Genomic DNA, 23,065 nt, shown 5'->3' with positions numbered 1-23,065 from the left:
GCTGGGGGCATGATCTCACGGTTCGTGGGTTCGAGCCCCGAGTCAGGCTCTGTGCTGATGGCTCAGAGCCTGGAGCCTGCTTCGAATTCTGTGCCTCCCTCTCTCTCTGCCCCTCCCCCCCCTCACACTCTGTGTGTGTGTGTCTCTCTCTCAAAACATAAATAAACATTAAAAAATAAAGTTATCAGAGAAATACCCTCAGTGTTCTCAAAGTGCATTCTCTGAGCCAGCATATCAATATCACCACCCTTGGAACCCGTTCCAAATGCAGTTCTCTGCCCTCAAACGTGCCCTGCCGAATCCCACTCTGCGAGTGAGCCCAAGCAGCCTGTCATGACAAGCTCTCCCATGATTCTGATGCGGTCAAGTTTGATATCCGCTACCCTGCCACATAACCTCAGCCTGATTTCATTTCACGTTGAGTGTGAACGCTTCGCTTTTAGGAACAGGTGTCTTTATCTCAAAAAAAAAAAAAAAACCCACAAAGTAATTTGGGGAGCCCCCTACACCCTCGAAAGGACTTGAATTTATTTAAGCCAAAAGTGGGGGAAGGGGACTGTAACAGGCAAGCCATCCAGCAGAGCACCCGTGAATGCCAGCGCCCCGCCCCCGACTCCGGTGCCCCCTTCTCCCCTTCCACGCCACCGGCCACCCTTCGGGATCCCAACCCTGCAGTTCCAACGGCCCCCGCAGACGGCCCCGCGTGGGGCGGGTTGGCCCGACCACGATCCTCAGCCCCGACGGCGGCCTCGTCGCCCCGCCGCTGGGGCGCCCCGATTGGTGGAAAGCTGTTTACAGTCGCCTCGAGGTAGCGTCCCCACCTCTGTGCGCTCAGGATTTAACGTTCCAGGACGCGTGGCTCGAAACCCCGTGTGCGCAGACTGTCGTTCCAAGCCCCGCCGGCACAAATCTGGGCCCCGAGGGCACGCGCGGCGCCGGCCGAGGGTGTAAAGTCCCCGTCCCTCTCCCGTGTCCCCCGCCCCACCCGCGGGGCCGGGAGCGGACGACACCCCCGGCAGCGCCGGGCGTGGTGGCCGCGGCCCCCGCGGGCGGGGCGGGCCCCCCCAGACGCCGCCCCCGCCGGCCCGGAGAGCCGCGCAGCCAATGGAGGCCGAGGCGCTGCGCGGGGATTGGAGCGGGCGCGGGGCGGGCCGGCGGGGCCGAGCGAGGGGAGGAGGCGAGGCGAGCGCTGTCAGCGCGGTTATAAGGGAGGGAAAAGTTCCCTGCGCCGGGAGCCGGGCAGGCGCACGCTCGTACGGCGGCCGCAGCGGCAGGGCGGGGCCGCGGAGGAGCGGGTGGCAGCGGAGGACGCCCCCGGGGACGCGACTCGCTCCCCTCGGGGTCTCTGTCGGACCTCGGAAAGGTACCGGCAGGGGGCGGGGGGGGCCGAGGGCTTTTGCACGGGGCCATGGGCGACGTCGGGGAGCCCGGCCGGGGGCCCGCGCAGCCGGGGGCGCCGCTGCCCACCTTCCGCTGGGAGCAGATCCGCCCGCACAACCTCCCGGGCGACAAGTGGCTGGTCATCGAGCGTCGCGTCTACGACATCAGCCGCTGGGCACAACGGCACCCGGGGGGCAGCCGCCTCATTGGCCACCACGGCGCTGAGGACGCCACGGTAAGGAAGCCCACCGCTGGCCGGGTTGGAGCCTGGAGCTCGCTGGGGCCTGGTCGTGGGCACTGCGATCCGCTCTGCTTGCACGATCTGGCATCCTTTCTACTCTTCGCTGACCCTTGATCTCCTGGTCCGGGACCCAGAATTGGGATGGACAAGCCAGGGCCTGATGTGGGCTGAGGAGGCCACGTCCCTGCGCGGAGGACCTGCACACCCGGCCATGGACGGGGTGGGGGCTGGGCTGGAGCGGGTCTGTAGGGGGAGTGAGGGGCTCTCAGAGGTGGGTGTGCCATGGCCGACTAGCCGGCCCGAAGTGTGAGCCCTCCCTGCTGCTCTGAGCTTCTCTCGGTTCTGGGTCCCCCAGGCCAGGTTGCTTCTGCCGTGTGCCAGGGGTAGGGTGGGGTCCCCAGGGGACTGGCAAGGCTGTGCCACCAGAGGCTGGGGGCTGGGCAGTAAAGCTTGGGCAGTGCCCAGAGGTCTGTGGCTTTCCCAAGAGCTGCTGTAAACTGCTTTGAGGGGCAGTGACTCACCTCTCCTGGGCTGGCAGCTGCACGTGGGAGAACTTTGCCAGCCAGGCTGGGTGGGCCTCCTCGGGAAGCACAGTCACCCCAGGAATAGACTGACCCTTGGGAACCCCGACTTCCCTTTCCCAGCCCATGTCTAGACGTGTCTTGCCAAGGAGGGTTGTGACCCGGTCCAGTGGGAGCATCTGGCCGGAGCCCAGTGGTAGAGCAGCCTGTGCGGGGAGCCTCCTCACCAGCCCCTTCCCGTGGTCCAGCAGTCCCTCGTCTGGAGAGACCACGATGCTCTGCCTTGACCGTGGAACATTCGAGATGGGCCACACCGGCCGGGTACCAGGAATCTTCAAGATTCCAGGAGACGAATCCCTAAGTGGCAGAACTTTCGGCAGCAGAAGAGCGTGTCCTGTCCCGGGAGGTCCTGTTTACCAGGACTTCCAGGTTGGACAGTCTCCAAAGACTCTAAGGGAAAGGTCCCTCTTCCCCACTTCCCCCCTAAGAAGCCAAGGGTTTAGAGGCAGAAGCCTCCTGAAAGGCTAGAGACTGACAGACTTGTCCACGGGCCGGGTGGTGGCCATGGAGTTGAAGACGACTATGGGCCAACAAGTGGGTGGCCACGCACAGGCCTGTATGCGCGTGAGCGCTGCACGCATTCGTGTGCACGGTTGGACGCGCATGCATTTCTGCCGGGGTATGGGGCGGTTGGGGTGCCGCTGCCCCTCCCCCTCAGCTGGCTGTGCCCTCGCCGCCCCTGAGGGATCCTATGGCTGCGTGCTCGGGCCTATTTCAACCTCGGAGCTGAAGGGCAGAGTGGAGGCAGGCGAGAGGAAAGGCTGACAGAGGGCATTTCTCAATGCTCTTTCCTGCCTGGTGCCCAGGCCGGTGCTGGGGGCCTCTCACAGGGGAACCCCATCAGACGCTTATCTCTTGACCCTGAGACCTCCATCTGGCAGGTTTCTCACTGATTCATCACCGGTAAGGTCTGTTGCCCGTTTCCAGAGAAGCAGTCTGTGTGCTCGCCGGGGCTCGGTCCTGGCTCTGCCGGTGGAGACTCTGTGTGACCTTGAAGCAGGTGTCACTCCTCTGAGCCTCAGTTTCCTCATCTGTGAAGAGGGGGAGAGCTGGGCCAGACAGTGAGCCAGCTGTGGGCAGGACCCTGCCTTTTCAACTTTGTGGCCCCAGGCCTGCCCACGGAGTAGTCCTTCCTGGTCGGTATACGTTGCTGGCTGATAAGTGTGAGTGTGTCCTGCAAACAGATGGACAGATTATAGACCGGCCCACTGCTGTGTGTGGTCAGGCCCAGCCCCCAGGCGCCCATTCCAGGCCGTGGAGCGCAGGTAGGGGTGGGGCAGCTGTCATGCTGGGGCTGTGTTCCTGAGGCCATCTCTCACTAGCCCCAGCCGCCCATCAGCTGTTCTCATGTCCAGGCAACAGAAGCCTTCCTGCCAGGAAATTCCCAGAGTTCCTGTGCCATGAAGTCAGCCTGTGGCCATCCTGGGATACAAAACTGGGTACCCTGGGGAGAGTGCTCTGGGCCCCGAGCCAGGTTTCTCTAAGAGTCATAGGCGGCTTGAGACTAGTGGAGGCAGCCAGGGAGGGGCGAGGCCTGGCTGTTGCTGACCAGAAGTATACCAGGGCTGGGTACTGAGTACTTGCTCTGTGCCAGGCTCTGGGTTTAGCACTTGACTTATGGATACTCTCTTTTAATCCCCAGGATACCCCTAGGAGGCAGGTACATTACTGGTTTTTCCCACTTTACAGATGGGACAACTGAGGCTCAGAAAAGCAGAGTGACTTGAAATTAAGTGGTGGGTCTGAGATTTGAATCCATAGCCCATCTTCTTAACCCCACACTACCCTGTGACTTCACCGGCTTTTCCATTCGTTCATTCTGCAATTATTGGATCAGTAAACCCAGTAGCAGATATTCAGCGAGCAGGTCCTAGCCACCAAACTCTGCTCTAACCTCTGAAGATACAGCTGCGAACAAAACATCTCAAGGAGGAAGTTAGAGCAAAAGCTCAGAAGTGGGACTGTACTCAAGGAACAGTGAGGGTATGGTGTGGCTGGGAGGGGGCAGGCAGCGAGGTCCAGAGGTGACAGGAGTTGGCTGGGCTTCTGTGTCCTTGGAAGCGGGACTTTGGTTTATTCTAAGGGGATCTTTGGAGGGCAGAGCAGGGAAGCCAGGGGAATCTGATATACATTTAAAAGGATCCCTAGGGAAGACAGAGCCTTCCTGGAGAAAGGCAGGAGGCTAAGGGAAGAGATGGTGGGATGATTCTCCCAGGTAAGGTCACTCAGAAGAGGTGGCCATTCACCTGGGCTCCGAAACGCAGGCATGGCCAGGGCAGAAGGCAAGAGCGGCTATCGCGTGGCATTCAGACAACAACCGATTGAAAGAAAGCGGGTATGAGTGTTCGCCCATTCTGCAGATGAGGAGACAGGCTGAATATGGGTGATGCGAAGGGACCTTCTTGGGGCCCTCAAAGGGCAGGGCATCAGGTCCTTGGGCTCGGAGGGTGGGACTTGTGTCTGGGTAGCAGCTGGGGGGAAGTGAGGCATATCCCAGGCCTCAGAGTGAGGGTGGGGCCTCAGAGAGGGGCTGGCCATGAACCCAGATGACCTGGCCCCAGAGCCCACGCTCAGGCTTCCTCCCACCTCGGCTGGCTGCCTTGGAAACCCTGCTGCCTGATGGCCACTCCCCATGAAGTGTGACCTCTCCGGGCTCCGTAGGTGGTTTCTGTAATGTCCCCACCCACTCAGGCCCCTTCCCAGGGTAGTCACAGTGCCCAGCTCCCCCACTGGGGGAGTGCTGGGCAGGAACACAGTACAGAGGTGGGCCGGGCACCCTGGCAGTCCTGCTTTTCCTCCCCAGGGCACCCAAGCGCTACTCTGTATGGCAGAAAACAGCTAGGGAGAACCAGGGCTTGAGGAGGGAACTGGAGAGTGATAGTGGAGAAAGTGTCCGTGGGTATGCCCCCTTTGGGGTCGCTGACTCGGGAAGTCAAGGGTGCTGGGGGGAGGAGCCCTACTGCGTGTGCTGGCCCGTCACCAGCCACACCAGGCTTCCCAGGAGGGTCTGTCCTTGAGGTGCCCCCGCCCGCGTGGGTGCGAGTTGGACGCGTCGCGTTCGGAGCTGTGCCTCAGTGTCCTCGTCTGCAAAACGATGCACTGATAGTGCTTCTCCGCTGGCTCTGATGAGGAATGATGTGGGGAGGGGATGGTAAAGAGCATGAGTGCTGGGCACGAGGGTCTCCTGCATCTTCCACCTGCGAGAGGGAGGGGCGGCGGGATTCCTGGGGTGTCCCTTGACGCTTACCCCCCTACTCCCCATCCTCACAACCCACCGCTGCCTCCTCCACAAAGGCTTAAGGAGGCAGCAAGGACAGACCCAGACCTCCTGAGCGCCCCCCCCCACCCCCCCACCCCCACCCACAGCCCCGCTCCATTCCCTTCCTGAGCTGGAACATTCCCGATTCTTTGGGGGAGTGACCAGAAATGTTCCCCATCCCGTGTGTCTGTTCCCCAGACTGTTCCCCAGTCTGTTCCTCCTCAGGCTGGCCAGGGCCCGACCGGCAGGGTGGACCCCGCTCTCCTCCCTCACGCCTACAGGCCCACCCTCCAAGGCCACTAAGTCTGAGTGGACTCGGGACAAGGGCGCATCAGGCCAGCGGGGCCTCGGCCAGAGCTGGACGCCGGGCCCTTCTAAGTGTACTTTTACCTGCACTGACTCAGTCCTCCCCGCAGCCTCACGAGATGGGCACGGGCGGTTTCTGATCTACTAATGCGAAAATACTGAGTGGAGGAGCGTGTGATCTTGTCTGTGGCTCATAAGTAGCTGTTCAGGTTCCCTTCTCAGCAGGCTGGCGCTGAGCCCCCCACTCCCGCCCCTCAACTGGCTGCTGTTTGGGGCTCGTGTCGGGCTATGGGGGCAGGGCAGGAGCCACTATGAGCTTTCCAGGGACCGAGGCGGGGCTGGCAGGGCGTGGACATCACAGAGCTGCTTGGGTTCGCATCCCGACTCTGTCATGACAAGCTCTGACCTGGGCAGATGCCCCTGCCACTTCGAGCCTCTGTTCCAGCAAACTGGTTCATATCCCTGCCTTGTTGGCTGTGGATGGTTGGCTCTTGTCCACTCACTCACACCTGCTATCCAGCCCCTGCCCTGCCAGGCTCTGAGGACGCTCTGTGACCGTAGCCTGTCATTGCCACCAGCGGGTTCACCCAGCTCTCTTCCCAGACCCCGCGAGAGACCCCGAGTGCCACCTTCCACTTGTTAGGTGGGGAAGGATCATAGGGAGGATGTTTCCAGGTGCACCAGGGGTAGGTGGGGGTGGGGCCTCCTGCAGTGCCCCAAGAAATGCCAGGACCACCCTCCTGTCCCCTACAGTCCAGTCGCTAAACAGCCAGGTCCCTGGCTGTGTGGGTTGATGACCAGCTTCATGGTGAGGCCCCCCACTACAACCTTTCCCCCCCCCCCCCAGCCACACACACACAGGAGACCCACTGCCTCCTCCTGGCCCAGGAGCGGCCACAAGCCCAGTTTTGTAGTCAGACTGGGTTCTGATCCACTCGCCATCAAATGGAACTGTGTGCTCTTTGTAAGCGGCTTAACTTCTCTGAGTCTTCTGCCCAGGCCCCGGGTCCTTAAGCAGTAGCCCAGAGAGGATCTGGTCTGTTGGTCCCAGCAAGTATTCCAGCAAGAGCTGATTTGCTGGTGCGTCAGGTTTGGGTCTGAGGCCGGCGACCCACCTTGTTGGTGCCGAGAACGCGATAGGGTCAGTGGTGCCCACCAGCCCCGGGAGCCCACCTGCTTCCCAAGGACCCGCCACAGCCCCGCCCATCCCCTCCCATCAGCTGGATCCTGGTCTGCGAGCTCTGGGGTTTTCTTGCCAGCCCTTCCGGGGCTCACACCTCCCCTTGCCACACCAGGGGATAGACCTGGCTGGAGGGCCCTCGGGTGGCCCTGTCCATCAGCGCTTCTCCAGGCCTGGCCTGGGTGAATCAGGACCCAGGGAGAAGCATCCAGGAAGTTGGCCCTGGACCCCCCCAGGGATCTGCTGGGCGCTAGGGTGGTCCCAGAAGACACAGAGGGAAGAAGGGCTGGGAGAGAAGGACTGGAAGAGGAAGGAAGAAATCCTGGGGCCGTGGCCACAGTAGGCACGCGTGGGCCCCATGTGCCACGAGGGAGTTTCAGCGGAAACTCCCCAGCGCCTGCTCATCAGCCTTAAAAAGGAAGGAAATTCTGACACCTGCTACAATAGGGGTGAGGCTTGAAGACGTTATGCTGAGTGACATGTTAGTCTGGCATAAAAAAGGACAAATCTGTTTGATTCCTCTTATCAGGGGTCCCTCCAGTGGTCCAATTCGTAGAGACAGCAGAGTGAGTGGTGGCTAACAGGGGCTGGGGTGGGGGTGGGGGGTTGGTGTTTCATGAAGACAAGAGTTTTAGTTGGGGAAGGTAAGAAAGTTCTAGAAGTGGACGGTGGTGATGGATGGCCAGCAATGTGAGCACACTCAGTGCCGTTAAACTGCACACTTAAAAAGGGTGAAAGCGGTGAATTAAGGGGCAAAAAAAAAAAAAGTTACTGCTCTGAAGTCCAGAGCCAGAAAGGCCCCAGAGTCTTGCCCTCTTTTGTCTAGTCCCAAGCTGGAGGGTCGACTCGCTCAAGGTCGCAGCGGGTGGGGTCAGCCCAGCCAGCCCCAGAGCGGCCTTCCCTCCCAGCTCCCCAGGAGCCTGGGGTACCCCCCACCCCGTCAGCAGCTTCCTGGGGTGGGGGCCAGCCTCCCCCACACTTTCTCACTCCCAAGTGTCCTGCCCCTCCATCAAGGTCATCCCGGAGAGGCGGGGAGATCGGTAGTACACAGCCCCCTCCCCTCTTAGGAGCTCAGGGAGGGAGTCTAGGTTGTTCCAGAAACAGCACCCTCCCAGCCCCCAGCTCTCTGGGCTGCCCTGGGCCAGCAAGAGAGCAGACAACAGGAAAGGGGACCGCTCAGGTGGATCCTGCAGGTGGTGCCTCTGCGTGGGGGGTGGCGGGTGGGGGCCCGGAGGGGCCTAAAGTGCTTCCTCCTCCCAGGACTGTGGGGAAGTCCCGGTAGTGAGTGTAGGGGCTCAGCTTCTGGTAGGCTCCCTAGCAAGAGAACGACGGGAGGCCCCTGTTGTCAGCCTTGGTCCAAGGTGCTTCCTTTGGTCGCACGCAGTCACCTTCCCAAGGCCCAGGGGACACCCACCCCGTGGTGTTTCTACAGTTCGGGCAGCTGGATGACTAGTCCCTTCAGAGAGAGTCCAGGGAGAAAGACCCATTGAAGAGCTGGGAACAGTAACGAACCAGGCACACCAGGACCGGATTAGAGAGACTGAGGGAGCCCGGCTGGGCAATCCGAGTTGGCTCACACTCCAGTGCTGCCTGGGCCACTTCCTAACTGGTCCCTGACCCCAGCGCTTTGTCTTTCTCGACTTTCCAACCCCTGTTGCATTGCACCCCATCCCCACCCCCAGCTGTTCCAGAGAATCACAGGAATGTTCCATATTTATTTGATTTTTTTTTTTCTTTTGTAAAACCCATCGTTTCCACGTCTGCTTTTAAAATCAAATGAGTTGAACTGTGTATCTTCCTTGCAAACCTGAGAACCCAGTCTGTGTGGCCCTGGACTGATTTTTGGAGAAGGGTGCCCTGTGCTGGGGGAAGCAGCTGGGGCCTGGGGCACCCAGGGCCTGAGGAGGACCTGGCAGGGCATCCAGGGCCTGGGGAGGACCCGGCAGGGCACCCAGGGCCTAGGGAGGACCCAACAGTGTACCCAGGGTCCGGGGAGGACCAGGCAGGGCACCCAGGGCCCGGGCAGGACCAGGCAGGGCACTCAGGGCCCAGGGAGGACCCGGCAGGGCACCCAGGGCCCAGGAAGGACCCAACAGGGCACCCAGGGCCTGGGCAGGACCCGGCAGGGCACCCAGGGCCCAGGAAGGACCCAACAGTGTACCCAGGGTCCGGGGAGGACCAGGCAGGGCACCCAGGGCCCGGGCAGGACCAGGCAGGGCACCCAGGGCCTAGGGAGGACCCAACAGTGTACCCAGGGTCCGGGGGGGACCAGGCAGGGCACCCAGGGCCTAGGGAGGACCAGGCAGGGCTAATGGGCAAGGCTGACCCATTTGGCCCTCTTTTTATGACCCCTGAACGACCAGCTGCTTCTCCGTCTGTCTGCTCTGCCTTCTACCCCGTCTCTATCTGCCCCTCTGTCCACCTGACTGTCTGCTCTCCTTCAGGATGCCTTCCACGCCTTCCACCAGGACCTCAATTTCGTGCGCAAGTTCCTGCAGCCCCTGCTGATTGGAGAGCTGGCCCCGGAGGAGCCCAGCCAGGATGGACCCCAGAATGTGAGCGGGGCCCCGGTGGAGGCTAAGCCCCCAGTGCGGGGGCCTGGAGGGGTGGGGAGCATCGCCGGTAGCAACGCCATCCACATTACTCCAGGGGGGGGACCCGGGTCCGGGGCTGGGTTTGCCTTCCCTTCCCGGGCAGCAGCCGAAGGTAGAGCTGTAGGAGGCCCGCAGGAGCCCAAGGCCCGGGTCTGGCGGGGCCGGCATTTGCCACGTTCCGTTTCCCTTCCTGCTGAAGGCAAGCCCCTTCCTGCTCTGGGTCCGGCATCCCCATCGACACTGAGGGTTTTGAAGGACTGGGCTCTAAGGGTTTTCCCAGCTCTGCCTTTCTCTTCTTCTTGTGTGCCCACACCTCTGGCGGGGTGAGCCCCTGCCACCAGCCGGCTCCCCAGCTCAGACCCCACGCCGGTGCTCTCGCCCCTCCATCTCTTGGGCTGTACCCCTTGGGCCTGACACTGGGAGTGGCTGCAGCGTGGGTCGCTGTTGGGGGCTCCCGGGGGGAGGGGGGGAGGGCAGGGCGGCTTCCATAGCTGACCAGCCATTCGGCCGTGGCAGGCCCAGCTGGTCGAGGACTTCCGAGCCCTGCGCCAGGCAGCTGAGGACATGAAGTTGTTTGAGGCCAAGCCCGCCTTCTTCGCTCTCTTGCTGGGCCACATCCTGGCCATGGAGGTGCTCGCCTGGCTCACCGTCTACCTCCTCGGCCCGGGCTGGGTGCCCAGCACCCTCGCCGCCCTTGTCCTGGCCACCTCCCAGGTGACTCCAGCATTCTTTTGTCGCCACCCGAACTGCCCAGTAGACGGTGGGGCCCGGCCCGTGGGGACACTCTGGACATACCTGCTGAGTGAATGGATGACCGGCCAGAGGCCCCGTGACGGCTCTATCTGTAGGTCAAGCTGCATTTTAAATGAGCCGTGGAAGCTCAGGGCGGGGAACCAGAAGTCTCCCTGACAGACTGGCAAGCCCGGAGACCTCCCGAGACTCAGTTGCCCTCATCTGTTAAAAGAGGAAGTTGGCCCACAGGGTCTTAAGATGTAGCATGAGCGGCGGCCGCGTCCTGTGAGCGGGGAGGGCACCCTGGGGCCCCTTCCCACCGGCTCCTGACCCTGCTCCCCCCCGCAGGCTCAGTGTTGGTGTCTGCAGCATGACCTGGGCCATACCTCCGTCTTCCGGAAGTCCCAGTGGAACCACCTGGCCCAGCAGTTTGTGATGGGACAGCTGAAGGTGAGGGTGGGGGTGGGTGGTGGGCAGCCGTGGGGCTGAGCTGGGGGTGCCCCGCCGGGTCCACCCACGCGGTCAGGCACCTGGCCCCCGCCCTCAGAGCCCCCCTTGTCCCCTGTAGGGCTTCTCTGCCCACTGGTGGAACTTCCGCCATTTCCAGCACCACGCCAAGCCCAACATCTTCCACAAAGACCCGGATGTGACCGTAGCGCCCGTCTTCCTCCTGGGGGAGTCGTCGGTCGAGGTGTGTGGGAAGGATGTGGACTCACTCGTCTGGGCCTCAGGCAGGGAGGAGGAGAGGTCACAGGCAGGCGGCAGGGGACCCCGGCCACAGCCCTCCGTCGTCAGAGCCTCCATTTTCCCTTCTGCGGTAGCCACTGAGTCACTGTGACCGAGCCCCTGACGGAGCCCCCCCACTGTCACTCCACGCCGAGTCCCTACCCGACGGGCACCCCTGCCCCCCCCTCCCAGCCTGCCGGGGGTGAAGGGCCCAACTGCTAGGACCCAGGGTTGCCCTTGCCCCCTGACCCCAGCCCTGGCTGTCTCCTCTGCAGTACGGCAGGAAGAAGCGCAGATACTTGCCCTACAACCGTCAGCATCTGTACTTTTTCCTGAGTGAGTGTCCCTCGGTCCTCCTGGGGGTGGGGGCACAGCCGGGGCCAGGACCTGTCTGCCCCTGCCTGCTGCCACCCCCTCCCGGGCCAGGGGCGGACCTGTTCAAACCCCCTCATTATGGCGCCGGCACACCTCTCCCAGCCCCTGCCCTGCTGGCCCCCGGCCCTGCCCCGGGGTTTTCAGGATTCCTTCCTGCACGCACGCCAGAGTGGCCTGGAGCCCTAGGGCCCTGGGGGGGGGGGGGGGGGTTGTCGGGGTGGCCAGGATGAAGATTTAAGGGGACGTGGGAGGCTGGCCTCCTCAGGAGGAACACGGAGGCGGTGGGGCGAGGGCCAGCCCGGGGAGGCTCGGAGGCCGAGGGAAGATGGGTGGCCGAGGCCACGTGGGTGGCACAGGGTCAGCCGGCTGGATGGGACCGGCACCAGGCCCCACGGGCGTTCCCGGGATGTCAGCGCCGCCCCGCTCCCTGACTCCCTCGGCCTGGCCTGCCTGGCACCCCTGCCCTGCTCCTGAGCCCTCCTGTGCCCCTCGCAGTCGGCCCGCCGCTGCTCACCCTGGTGAACTTTGAAGTGGAGAATCTGGCGTACATGCTGGTGTGCATGCGGTGGATGGTGAGTGGGGGCTCTGCGCAGGCCCCCTGGGGGACGCAGTTGTGGTGGCGGGACGTGGGGCACAAGGGGGCGGCCCCGTCCGCGAATGCAGACGGGTGCACACGCGTGTGCGCGCGCGTGCCGCTGTGATGCGTGTGTACTTGTGCGAGTGTGCGCGAGGCGCGCGGTGCTCTCCCGGTCGGGGTGCCCTCCCTGGGGGTGGGGGTCCCCTGGGCCGGCTCTGCCAGGCACTTGTCCCCAGGGAGGGGTCCCCCCATTGCACACTCCTCCATGAGGCCAGCAGGGCAAGGATCCTGTCCCTTTACGTAGCTGAGAAGACAGAGGCCCAGAGAGGGGTAGTGACCCGTCCGGGGCTCCGAGGCACATCAGGCAGAAGGGGTGGATGACCCCAGCTCCCTTCCCTGGCTGCCTCGGGGGCCTCTGCCCTCCTCCACCCTCCTCTGCAGGACTTGCTCTGGGCTGCCAGCTTCTACTCCCGCTTCTTCCTGTGCTACATCCCCTTCTACGGCGTTCCTGGGGCGCTGCTCCTCTTCGTCGCCGTCAGGTATGGCCAGATTCGGGATGGCAGCGAGGTGGGGAGGCCACACACAGGCAGCAGGGGACCCTGACCACAGCCCTCCAGTGTCAGAGCCTCCATTTCCCCATCTGCAGGATGGGGACAGCAGTGCAGCCTCCCTGGGTTGTTGGGAAACACGAGTGACAGGACCCCAGGGACAGTGGGTCTGCAGGAAGTGGCCTGGCTTGTAAGCAGCCCCGTGGATGTCCGCCCTCATGAGCAGGGCTGCTCCGAGCTCTGCCTGGCAATGGACCCTGCCTTGCTCAGCCTCTTTAAACGCCACTGGGAAAGGGGCCCCGTGATCCCGTGGTGCAGACGAGGAAGCCAAGGCCCGGGTCTAGTGCTGGGGGTGAGCTGGACATGGGCAGTGCCTGAGCTCCCCTCACAGGGTCCTGGAGAGCCACTGGTTCGTGTGGATCACGCAGATGAACCACATCCCCAAGGAGATCGGCCACGAGAAGCACCGGGACTGGGCCAGCTCTCAGGTGGGCAGCAGGGGTGGGCCCGGGCAGGGACCCAGTGAGGGGGGTGGGGGCCCCACGCCCCCCTCTCTCACCTGTGCCCCGCCCACCTCCGCCAGCTGGCAGCCACCTGCAATGTGGAGCCTTCGCTCTTCATCGACTGGTTCAGCGGGCACCTCAACTTCCAGATCGAGCACCAGTGAGTGTGGGGTGGGAGTGAGTCCTGAGCCCAGGAGCTGATGAGGGGCCCCTGTGTCTAGTCTTTCCCCAGGGAGGCCGGGACATAAGCCCTGGACTCCCTGGAGGCTGGGGAGAGGTGGTGAACGGGGGGGGGGGGGGGGGGGGGGCCTGGGTGGCGATGGGTGGGGTGGGGGTCCCCTCCGTCACCCGTCACCTCAGGTGCCAGCACACGCTCTCCCCACCAGCCTCTTCCCCACGATGCCAAGGCACAACTACCGTAGGGTGGCCCCGCTGGTCAAGGCGCTGTGTGCCAAGCACGGCCTCAACTACGAGGTGAAGCCCTTTCTCACCGCCCTGGTGGACATCGTTGGGTAAGGATCCCCCGCTCAGCGCCCCTTCCTGGGTACCTGGCTCTCGGAGCCCAAGAGCTGGCATTCAAGGCCCGTCTGATCCACCTTTCGGTCCTCAGCCTGTGCCTGCCCTCCCTTCCCAGGGCTCTTTCACACTGCCGGGGTTTAGGGCAGCATCTGCCATGGGCCCAGACCCTGTCCTGAGGGCTATAGATAACATCAGTGAGCAAAACCGGCCGAGATCCCTGCCTAGCAGATCTGGAAACCAGTTAAACTAAGTAAATTACAGAAACTGTGGGAAGAGAAGGTATGCTTTGGCGAAATGGAACCATAAAACCTAAGAGTAGGAGCAGGAGAGGGGACTTGTGAGTTTCAGTAGGGTGGCAGGGTAGGTGGTATTGAGAAGGTCACATGGAAGCAGAGACAGGGAGGAGGGCAGAGGGTTGGCAGTGGTGACGTCGGGGGGAAGAGCATCTGGGGCACGGGAACAGCAGTGCAAAGGCCGTGAGGCAGGCGTGTGCTGGTGTGAGTGGAGGAGGGACACGCGGGACCTGGATGCCCTGACCGGGAGTGCACCGGTGGGGCTCGATTTGAAGCAAGAAGCAGTGTAGGGGTCCCTGTAGCCGTCTGGGTGAGGGACAATGGAGGTGGCCTTGGCAGTGGGGAGCAGAGGTCAGATTCCCCCAGCCAGAGCTCTTCCACCTCTGCGCTCTGCACATGCTGTTCCCTGTGCTTGCAGGCCCTTCCTTCTATGCTGGTGTTTGAACTCTTGCTGCTTCCCCTTCATGACCCTTCCAAGCCCCGTCGTCCGAGCCGCTGCCACTGGGCAGGGTCCCATTAGAACACCTGGCTCAGGGGTTCCTGGCGAGTGGGTGATATTTCTGGCTCCTCTGCCTGTCATCGGGCTCCTGGTGGGCAGCCTCCGTGCCTTACACACGGGCTCCAGGGTCGCAGGGCCTCGCAGAAGGAGACCAGAGAGAGAGGGACAGGCCCGCGCTGACTGCTGCCCGGCCTTGGTCTCCCCCGACCCGAGGTCTAGATTCTACTCCAGTTGATGAGAGTGTAGCCCCCTCCCCGAGTCTCCCCTTCTGCTCCCCCACCCCAGCTGCCTGGCCCAGGGGAATGGGACGCGCGGAGGACTGTCTTGGGGGAGGGGTGAGAGAAGACACCCACCCCACCTCTGCCTCCTAGGTCCCTGAAGAAGTCTGGCGACATCTGGCTGGAAGCCTACCTCCACCAGTGAAGGCGGCACCCAGGGCCCCAGCGACCACCAAGCCGGCCCAGGCAGGCTTGACCACTCCGCCCCACCCCCACCCGCACCCCACCCTCCACCTGGCCTAGGGGGCCCTGCCTACCCTTCTGGATCTGCTGTCCTCACCTCACCACCCCCCTCACCTGTCTGCTTGGCAGCCCTAAGGCCATGGCTCTTGGCCAAACAGGACCAGGGCTAGGGGGATAGTACATAAAGCCACACAGCATGGCATGTTTTCCTAGAGCAAAAATTTAGGGAAAACGGTTATTTTTATATAAAAACAAACACAGAAAAACGGTGGAGTATTGAATCTGCAAGAATCTTGGAGCTGGACTTCCTGAGAGGAGTTTAGGCCACTTGGGCCATCAGGGTGCTGGGGGGGCAGAGGGGCAGGGGGAGAGACTGGTGGCCCTGGGTCGGGAAGCTGGCAGCTGGCCCAGGCTCGGGTCTCTGTGAGGGTCCCTCCCTTCCTGTCCTTTCACCCACTCACCAGCAACCTGTGGCCGTCACGTTGGGTTCACTCGCTTTGCTCCTCTGCAAGGTGGGACAGGAGCCGGTCCGGCAGACCAGGGCTTGGGCCACGTCTGCAGGCGCCCCCCTCCCACCCAGCACAGGAAGGGGGAAGCCAGGATGTCCCCCCGCCCCGCCCTGCACTGGCCTCCCGGAGCTTCCGAGGGCCACCTGCCAGTCTTAGCATTTGCACCCAGCATCATGCTGGCAGGGGTGCAGCTTGACTGTGTTCAGTGGCCCACAGGAGGGGACCCTGGGTTTCTCCCATGCCTCCCTGGGACCCGGTGCTTGCCTGCTGGAAGCAGCTTAAAGAAAACAAAGTGCTGAGCTAGCTAGGTTTTCTCTGAGGCCTTTTCTGGAGTGGGAACGGGGAGTCCTCCCCACCAGCCACAGGATTGCCCCTCGCTTTGTCAAGGCCCCCGTTGCCCTGGACTGGGTTCTCTTCGGGGAGGTGGAAGGGGCACGCGTGCTGGGGGTCTCGTCCAGTCCTTTCCCAGGACCGCCCGGCCCCACCCTGATCCACACCCCATGCAGCTCCCACCCTCCTCTCCTCCGTAAACCAGGGGACTAGTCCCACCTCTGCCTGGACTCAGAGCTGCGTGACCTTGTGGAAGTTATTCAACCTCTCTGAGCGGTAGTATGATCCCCGAGGGTGACGGAAGGTAAAAGGGATGCTGTATGGAAGGCTCTTTGCATAGGGCTTGGCAACAGGCCTCTGAAATGTAAAAAGTTTTATGCACAAAGCCCTACACCCTGGGGCCCCACCTGCCCTGATCTGGGACAAGCCCGTGGCTGTCTGAGCGGTGCCATGCGGGCCCCGGGATGGCATTCCCTCCATCTCCTGTACAATCACGGCATTTCCTGCAGTGGCTCGGAGGGACAGACCTGAGGGCAGCAGTCCCCACCGTGGGGAAGGCTGAGCCTGCAACGCCACCTAGGGGCATCCAGAGTATCTGCACCATTGTGGGGCAGGCCACGCTCCATGCTGCCCCTGGTGGTGGCCGCGGGGAGTGCTCTCTCCGCCTGCAAATGGGTGGTTGCCTAGGGACCTCCTCCTCCGAGGACAATTAGGGAAGACGCCTGGCCTCAAGTAGCCACCGATCTCTCCTTATTGCCTGAAATCCTTCACTGGCGGGTCATCCTTATCCTTGTTCCACTCTGTCCCCCATGCTAGAACCTCTGGGGATAGGTCATCACCCCTCTCCTGGGCTGAGCTCCCTCTTATCAGATGTCTTATGCAGTCATGGAACAAAAACCTAGGGAGCGTGGGCTCCCTAGGTTTGCAAAAGGAAGGAAGGAAGGAAGGGCCTTGGTGGAGCCTCCAAGAAACCCCGTATCCCTGCTTTACCATTTGCCTACGTCTGCACAGCCCGGGCAGATGGCAGAAAAGGAGATTCACAAGTACCAGCCCTGCCTGTGATGTTGGGAATGGCTGGTCTCAGTTATGAACGGACTCCTTTGGGACAGGACAGGTCGCTGTCTTTCACTGGTCTTTCCCACACTCCCCTTCCCTTGACACGTCCTAGAGCACCCGGCCGCCTCTTCTGCCTGGTCCTTTCCAAGCTCTCGGGACCTGTCACTAATTCTCCTGGGTACTGGCCCTTGAATTTGGAAGAAAGAACTAAATGCCTTCAAAATACAAAGAAACACATTTATAATGGCAGAGGACCATAGAGACGTGGCCTTCAAATGCTAGCATGCTAGGTGGCCCCTTGTGTGTATGCTTGGGCCAGTCTGGTTTGAAATGTCAAATGCGGCCAAGAGAGCTCCGGATCTCCAGACCTCTCCGGGCCTCAGTTTCTTATTTAAAAAAAAAAAAAATTTTTTTTTTAATGTTTGTTTATTTTCAAGAGAGGCAGGGGAGGGGCAGAGAGAGAGAGAGAGACAGACAGACAGAATTTGAAGCAGGCTCCAGGCTCTGAGCTGTCAGCACAGAGCCTGATGTGGGGCTTGAACTCACGAACTGCAAGATCATGACCTGAACTTGACGCTTGACTGGGATGCTTGACTGAGCCACCCAGGCGCCCCAGGGGCTTCAGTTTCTTCACAAGTGGTTGTGGGCACTCCTGGGGTCCACAGCCTATCATTTCTGCGTGTCAGCTGTCAGAGCAAGGATTCTTTGAGAAGTTATGTCCTGTCCAGAGGGGCACAGCTCTCTGGGGATGGTGCGGCTGGGACAGCTGAGGAGTCCTGATTGGTCCAAAGCACCGTGTCTCATGAGCAGTGGCCGATGGCTCCCAAGGGGCATCCGGGCCCAGGGCTGCCGCCTCTGCCCTGCCCCTTGTCACCAAAGGCCTCCTCTCTCCTCCCAGTGGGCCGAGAGGGTTTCTGAGGGTCCCACCAGAGGCCTAAGGAACTTGCCAGGGCACTGACCACCTCTGGGGCTCAGGGAGCACGCACAGGCCGGGCTGCTCTGCTGACCCCTCCTCCGGGGCCTGGCACCCTGCACGTGCCCGGGCCACCCAGCAAACTGATACTATTCACCAGGTGGCCACCTTGCTGGGAGTGTGCTCTCCTCTCCGCAAGGACTCGGCCTGCTGTCTCCGTCCCCCCTAGACAGCTGCCTGGCCTCTCGGGAGTGGACTGGCATTTGACATGGTGTGTGCGTCGGGGGGGGGGGGGTTGTGGGGAGGTGCCTTGTTCTGGGAGACAGCCTTTCCCTCAAGGAAGCGAAGAAGATGCCCAGGCAGAGTGCTGGGTGAGGAGCAGGGACCCAGCTGTTGCCACCAAGTGGCCTCAGGCCAGGCCCTTCCCTTCCCGTTCCAGCCTCACCTGTGAATGGAAGCTTCCAGTCTTATCATCACTCAGAGCCTTGAATGTGAGGGTGTCATGACTTTGGCAGGGGGTGGGGATCCGACCCCCATGATTCTCTCTGCCAGGTCCGGGGACAGGAGAAGCAATTAGGCAGAGGGCAGGTATGGGCGTCCCAAGCTTCTTGCCCCAAGGGTAATACTTCAGGTCAAGGACGGTGTGGTGGGAAGGAGTCACAGAGAAGATCCACATGCCCACTGACCTGAGCCGAGGTTTAGCGGGTGCCCTCATAGCCCCAGCGTCCACCTAGCCCATCAGCCGCCCCTCACTCCCACCCCACCACCACTCTCCCCTTCCCCAGGAGCCAGGCTGTCATAGGTGATGAGCCCTGGGCTTCCAGCCGGTGGGGTGGTAGGGCCACCCGGGACACAGGGGACCACACCCAGCCTAGGCAGGAGGTGGAACACAGGCCCAGGTGAGAGGGATGGGAAGTGTGTTCCTGAAGGTCTTTCAGCCTCAAGAGCCTCTAAAGGGTCTCCCAGAAGGGCCAGGGCAGGGGCTCGCAGGTCAGATCCCTGTAGCCCGTTGCCTTCAATAGACAAATGTGGCCCAGAGAATAGGGGCAAAGGACTCCCCCAAGGCCACTCGGTGGGTCTCTGCCTCCTGGCTCAGGCCTCCTTCTGCAATCCTGGGTCCTACTGCAGTGTCCCTGCACCCACTGGGGACATACACACACCCCACTCGGGACACCTGGCTGTCACTGCCGGCTATACTGAAGTCATGGGGAAAGCAAGAGGGGGACGAGGGTCTACTCTGGAGCCCTCCCCAGCCCTGCTAGGAGATGCAAGGCTAAATGGGGAGCCCCCTGAGGTGCTGGCTGTGCTGAACTTCCTGGCCCTTTCCTGGCACACCTGGCTTGACCTGCCAACTGAGCCCACCCAGAAGCGGGGGAGCAGAGCAGCATGGGAGGCAAACCGAGCAAGGGCCCCTGGCACATCCCTTTGGACTTTTCCCAGGCGTGGGACTCAGTCTCTGCCATTGCCTCTGAGCTGGTGGCCCTGGACTGAGATGGCATGGCTGTCTCCCCAGGTTGTGGGGACCCAATGAGCCACGGCACGGGCCACAAGACGGAAGCGTAGGTCTCCAGGACTTTCCAAAGCCCCTTCTGAGAGTTTCTTTGCCCCCGGGGCTCTGTGCACCGACCAGGAAATGGGGAGAAGGGAGTCTGGCAGAAGCCAGTTGACCGGTGAGGTTGTGGGCAGACAGCTGGTCTGAGGATAAACTGGGGACAGAGATGGGGATGGCAAGAAGGTGGCTTTGGGCAGCTCCTCCTTGCTGCCCTCCAGAGACCTTCCAGAAAGCCTCCTGTGGCTCCGGTGGCCGCGTCTGGAGTTGGGTTTGTGTGAATGCACTTAAGGGGAGGGGAGAGAAGTTCTCTCCAGAACAGAGGCAGCAGGGGGCGGAGGTGGGGTGACTGCAGCTGGGGAGGGGACAGGGAAAAGGCCGCCTGTGTCAGCACAGGCCTCCTCCCTGGTGCCCCGGACCCTGATTGCAAAGCCCCTTCCTCCAATCCCGACACCCTGCCCAGCATTAACACTCATAAAGTCATCCGCTGATCAAGAAAGTGAGAATAAAATTACTTTTATTTCCAAAAAATGTAGGGGGAGCAGGGAAACAACGTGGTAAAAATTAAGATCAGTTCCCTATGGGTCCATTCTGTCTCTGGGGGAGGGACAGCTCCTTGGGCCTCGCGTTCTCAGTGGGGGGGGCCTCGGGCCCACGCTGCCATGGCAAGCCGGAGGTTTGTCACACTAGAGGCTGGTCCCCCCCAGCCAGGGGGACTACAGCCTTCCCCCAAAGGCCCCCACTTTGAGCTTGCTTCCGCTCCCCTCCCCTGACGCTAAATATTGGTTAGTGGGTTAGATTTCCGAATGCCCCAGGCCGGAGGCCTCCTCCCTCTCACTTCCCATTCCCCGCCCCCCCCGCCCCAGCCACCTGGCCTCCAGCCCCAAATGCCTAGTTGCAGTGTTTACTCGGCCCTCATTAGACCTCCCTCCCAGTCCCCCCCGCACCCCCCACCCCGTCCCCGCCCAGCTGCTCAGGGTCACCTCCTCCGAGACTGCCTCTCTCTGTGCCCCCACTGCCCCCTCGACGACAGCAGCGGCCCCAGCAGCCCCCCGCAGTCAGGGCCACCGTGGGCTGAGTGAGCCGAGTGAGTGAGCCCGGCTCAGCCGACTGCGGGGCCTGGGGAGGCGGTGAGGGGCAGGTGGTAAACGTCACAAGGCCCAGCCCTGCTGCCACCCGCCTGTCAGAATGTACCGTATAGCAAAAGGTTAAAAACACCAGAAGATGGGACAGGGGAAGACAGTGTGAGCATGTCCACACTGGCAGCCCCAACTCAGGGGAGGGGCTGCGTGAGGCCTCCCTCGGACGGGCGCCCTCCTGCAGCTGGAAAGGCCCGAGGCCACTTGGCCAGGCGGAGAGACTGGCTGGAGCTGCCTGGCAGGTGAGGGAGCACTTTGGAGAAGGGGTCCATAGCTCCAGAATCTTAGGTCTCCCAGCCCGAAGAGGGTGGGCGGGGCGCAAGGCTGATGCTCCTGGGACCTGACAGGACCTGCCTGACCTGGCCACGGGGGGGCCTCCGCTGAGCCCACCTTCAGGACTGCCCCCTCGGACCCGAGGTCATAGGCCGTGCGGCTGGGAAGACGTCGGGTGGAACAGCACAAGCCCTGGGTCAGAGGACACCGGAGGGGTGAGGACACTTCCCGGGGCCCCGGGGGGGTCTGAGCTGGCTGCGCTGCTCAGGCAAAGGCAGTCGGGAGGCGGGCCAGGACCCTGGACATCCGGAGAGAGGTGGCACCGGCAGGGAGGCCCCGAGCACCGGTGGTCCCAGCGTGGGCTGGGCGGGAGACGGGAACGAGGAGGACACAGGCTCCCTGACACCGGCTGACACAGGCGGCGGGGCCTGCAGGGCCGGGGAGAGCATCGCGCCCAGCGAGGACCCTGGCCCACGGACCCCAAGAGCATCTGAGGCAGAAAAGGAGGCATGAGGTCCAGAGGCCAGGCAGCAAGGCTGGGGAGGCGGGTGTGTCGCGGGCCGCATCTGTGGACCTCTGGCCCGACAGAAGTTTAGGGGCAGGAGGTGGGGGCTGGGACGAAGCACCTCTCTCTGCTCCTGGGGTTGGGAGCGGGGCGGAGAGGGGGAGGGGCCGCCTGACAAGAGGGCAGCCCCATGAGGGCGAGAAGGGAAGGGAAAGAGGAGAGGGAAAACGAGAGAAAGACCAAAAATGGGGTCTGTGGGCCAACGTGTACCCCGGCCTCGCGGACACCCCTCGGAACAAAAGCCCACCCCCCCCACCCCGTGGCCAGCACTCCCACTTGCTCCCCCTTCCCCGTGGGCGCCCCAAAGGCTTCATTTGTGGAGGTACGCGTCCAGCCACAGCTGCCCGGACTTCTTCAGGGACCTGGGAGGAGGAAGGGACAGTCAGGGCCCAGGAGGGGCGGGATCCCTACCCCCACCCCCACCCCCACCCCCACCCCCACCTAGGAAGGACAAAGGGAAGGTCCTCAGCCAGCCCAGAGAGAAGCCAGGCCATCCCTAGTAAGGGAGGTGGCCTGTTGGGGATGCCCGCTCTGGCAGGGCGCGGCCCCCTTGCTGTTGTCAGTCCCCAGCTGTCAACAGCTGGTCTTGGCCCTGGGCCCCAGCACCCGTGGCCTCCCCCCTTACCTGATGATGTCCTGCAGGGCCCTCAGCAGTGGCTTCTCCTGGTACTTAATGCCGTGCTTGGCGCACAGAGACTTCACCAGCGGGGCCACCTTGTGGAAGTTGTGCCGGGGCATGGTGGGGAAGAGGCTGGGGGGAGCAGGGCCAGGGTGAGGGCTCTCCCGCTGTGCCCCCAGAGGAGCCGGCACTCCGGCGGTGGGGCCCAGCTGGGCCTCAGCTCCCCTGTCAGCAAAGGGATCGATCCCCCTGCCCTGTAGGCTTACAGGATCGAGGGAGGCCGTTGGTACAAGCTCTCGAATCACAAAGCTTGGACCACACGTGAGGGGTGGCCGTCCCCGGTGCAGAGTGAGCCCCTCCCTGACCTCGGCTGCAGAGCTCGGTGCTCTGGAGGGAGCCTGGCCAGGGTGAGGGAGAGAGGTCGCCCCGAGGTGCTGCCCGAGCCCGAATGGGGCTGGTGGCCTCCTCCCTGTGCCACCCACCTTCCCCGCCGGCCCGCCTGCCCGCCCGCGCTCACTGGTGCTCGATCTGGAAGTTGAGGTGCCCGCTGAACCAGTCATTGAACAAGGACTGTTCCACGTTGCAGGTGGCAGCCAGCTGCAGAGGGGAGGGGGTGAGAGGCCAGGAGTGGAAGAGAGAATGAGGGCTTCACCTCCTTCCCCCCGAGGCCCACCCCTCCCTCTCGCACGGCCCTGCCTAGAGACCTCAGCCCTCCCAGTGGGAGGCCACAGGCAGTCCCAGGGAGGCCCCACCGGGCGCACGGGGCAGCCAAGTTCTGGAGGCCGGGAAATGGACCCGCACACGCTGTGGGGCCCCGGTGACCAGCTCCGCTGCCCTCACCTGGCTGCTGAACCAGTCACGGTAAGGCTCGCAGTCGATCTCCATGACGATGTGGTTCATCTGCGTGACCCACACAAACCAGTGGCTCTCCAGGAACCTGGAAGAGAGTCCGGCTCAGCGCAGGAGCCACGGAGTCTTGCTGCCCGTGGGGCCCAGCCGTGGCAGGAACAGAGCCTCTCCCCTAGCCACAGACGGCCCGGGGCAGGGGCAGGGGCGGGGGCGGGGGGCGAGCCACGGCCCTTGCAGAGGCGCCATGTCGTGAGGCCCAGGGCAGGAAGTGGGGAGCTCTGAGCCCTTCTGCACGGGACCCCCCCCCCCCCCCGCCCCGTGTCAAAGCCCTGTCAAGGCCAAGCTCAGGTACCTGATGAAGTTGAGGAAAAGGACGGCCCCCAGGATGCCATAGAAAGGGCTGTAGGTGAGCAAGAATCGAGCATAATAGCTGACGGCCCAGGCCAAGTCCTGCACAGAGAACAAGATTAGATGTGGGACAGCCGTCCT

The 23,065-nt window shown here is 62.7% G+C and overlaps 2 protein-coding genes and 1 long non-coding RNA gene across 4 annotated transcripts in view; 1 reads left to right on the top strand and 2 right to left on the bottom strand.

The window, feature by feature from the left end:
* LOC131487996 (uncharacterized) overlaps nucleotides 1-23,065 on the bottom strand; it is a 170,127-nt gene that overhangs the window by 98,773 nt on the left and 48,289 nt on the right. The window lies entirely within an intron of this gene.
* FADS3 (fatty acid desaturase 3) lies at nucleotides 1,215-15,582 on the top strand. The gene is made up of 12 exons (XM_058689280.1): nucleotides 1,215-1,615; nucleotides 9,392-9,502; nucleotides 10,058-10,255; nucleotides 10,622-10,723; nucleotides 10,842-10,964; nucleotides 11,275-11,335; nucleotides 11,870-11,946; nucleotides 12,393-12,490; nucleotides 12,891-12,987; nucleotides 13,083-13,162; nucleotides 13,389-13,514; nucleotides 14,685-15,582. The coding sequence occupies exons 1-12, from the start codon at nucleotides 1,409-1,411 to the stop codon at nucleotides 14,734-14,736; spliced, it is 1,332 nt and encodes a 443-aa protein (XP_058545263.1). The 5' UTR covers nucleotides 1,215-1,408; the 3' UTR covers nucleotides 14,737-15,582.
* Nucleotides 20,783-23,065, bottom strand: part of FADS2 (fatty acid desaturase 2) — a 32,846-nt gene continuing 30,563 nt past the window's right edge. For both annotated transcript variants that reach the window (XM_058689274.1, XM_058689273.1), the window contains 5 exons: nucleotides 22,929-23,026; nucleotides 22,568-22,664; nucleotides 22,245-22,324; nucleotides 21,734-21,859; nucleotides 20,783-21,470 (listed from right to left, as the gene is read on the bottom strand). In XM_058689274.1, coding sequence (XP_058545257.1) covers nucleotides 21,419-21,470; nucleotides 21,734-21,859; nucleotides 22,245-22,324; nucleotides 22,568-22,664; nucleotides 22,929-23,026 — 453 coding nt within the window. In that variant the 3' untranslated portion in view covers nucleotides 20,783-21,418. The remainder of the gene's footprint in view (nucleotides 21,471-21,733; nucleotides 21,860-22,244; nucleotides 22,325-22,567; nucleotides 22,665-22,928; nucleotides 23,027-23,065) is intronic.

The sequence above is a fragment of the Neofelis nebulosa genome, chromosome 10, assembly GCF_028018385.1.
Source record: "Neofelis nebulosa isolate mNeoNeb1 chromosome 10, mNeoNeb1.pri, whole genome shotgun sequence".
In the NCBI taxonomy this organism is placed as follows: domain Eukaryota; kingdom Metazoa; phylum Chordata; class Mammalia; order Carnivora; family Felidae; genus Neofelis; species Neofelis nebulosa.
Note: the sequence above shows the minus strand (reverse complement) of the source record. Positions and strands in the feature narration are given on the sequence as shown.

Bases quoted from the DNA above. Each gene is read 5' to 3' on its own strand.
- FADS3 (XM_058689280.1), top strand. From the start codon at position 1,409: ATGGGCGACGTCGGGGAGCCCGGCCGGGGGCCCGCGCAGCCGGGGGCG. The intron at 11,947-12,392 runs GTGAGTGGGGGC...CCTCCTCTGCAG, and splicing joins TGGTGTGCATGCGGTGGATG to GACTTGCTCTGGGCTGCCAG. The intron at 12,988-13,082 runs GTGGGCAGCAGG...CACCTCCGCCAG, and splicing joins GGGACTGGGCCAGCTCTCAG to CTGGCAGCCACCTGCAATGT.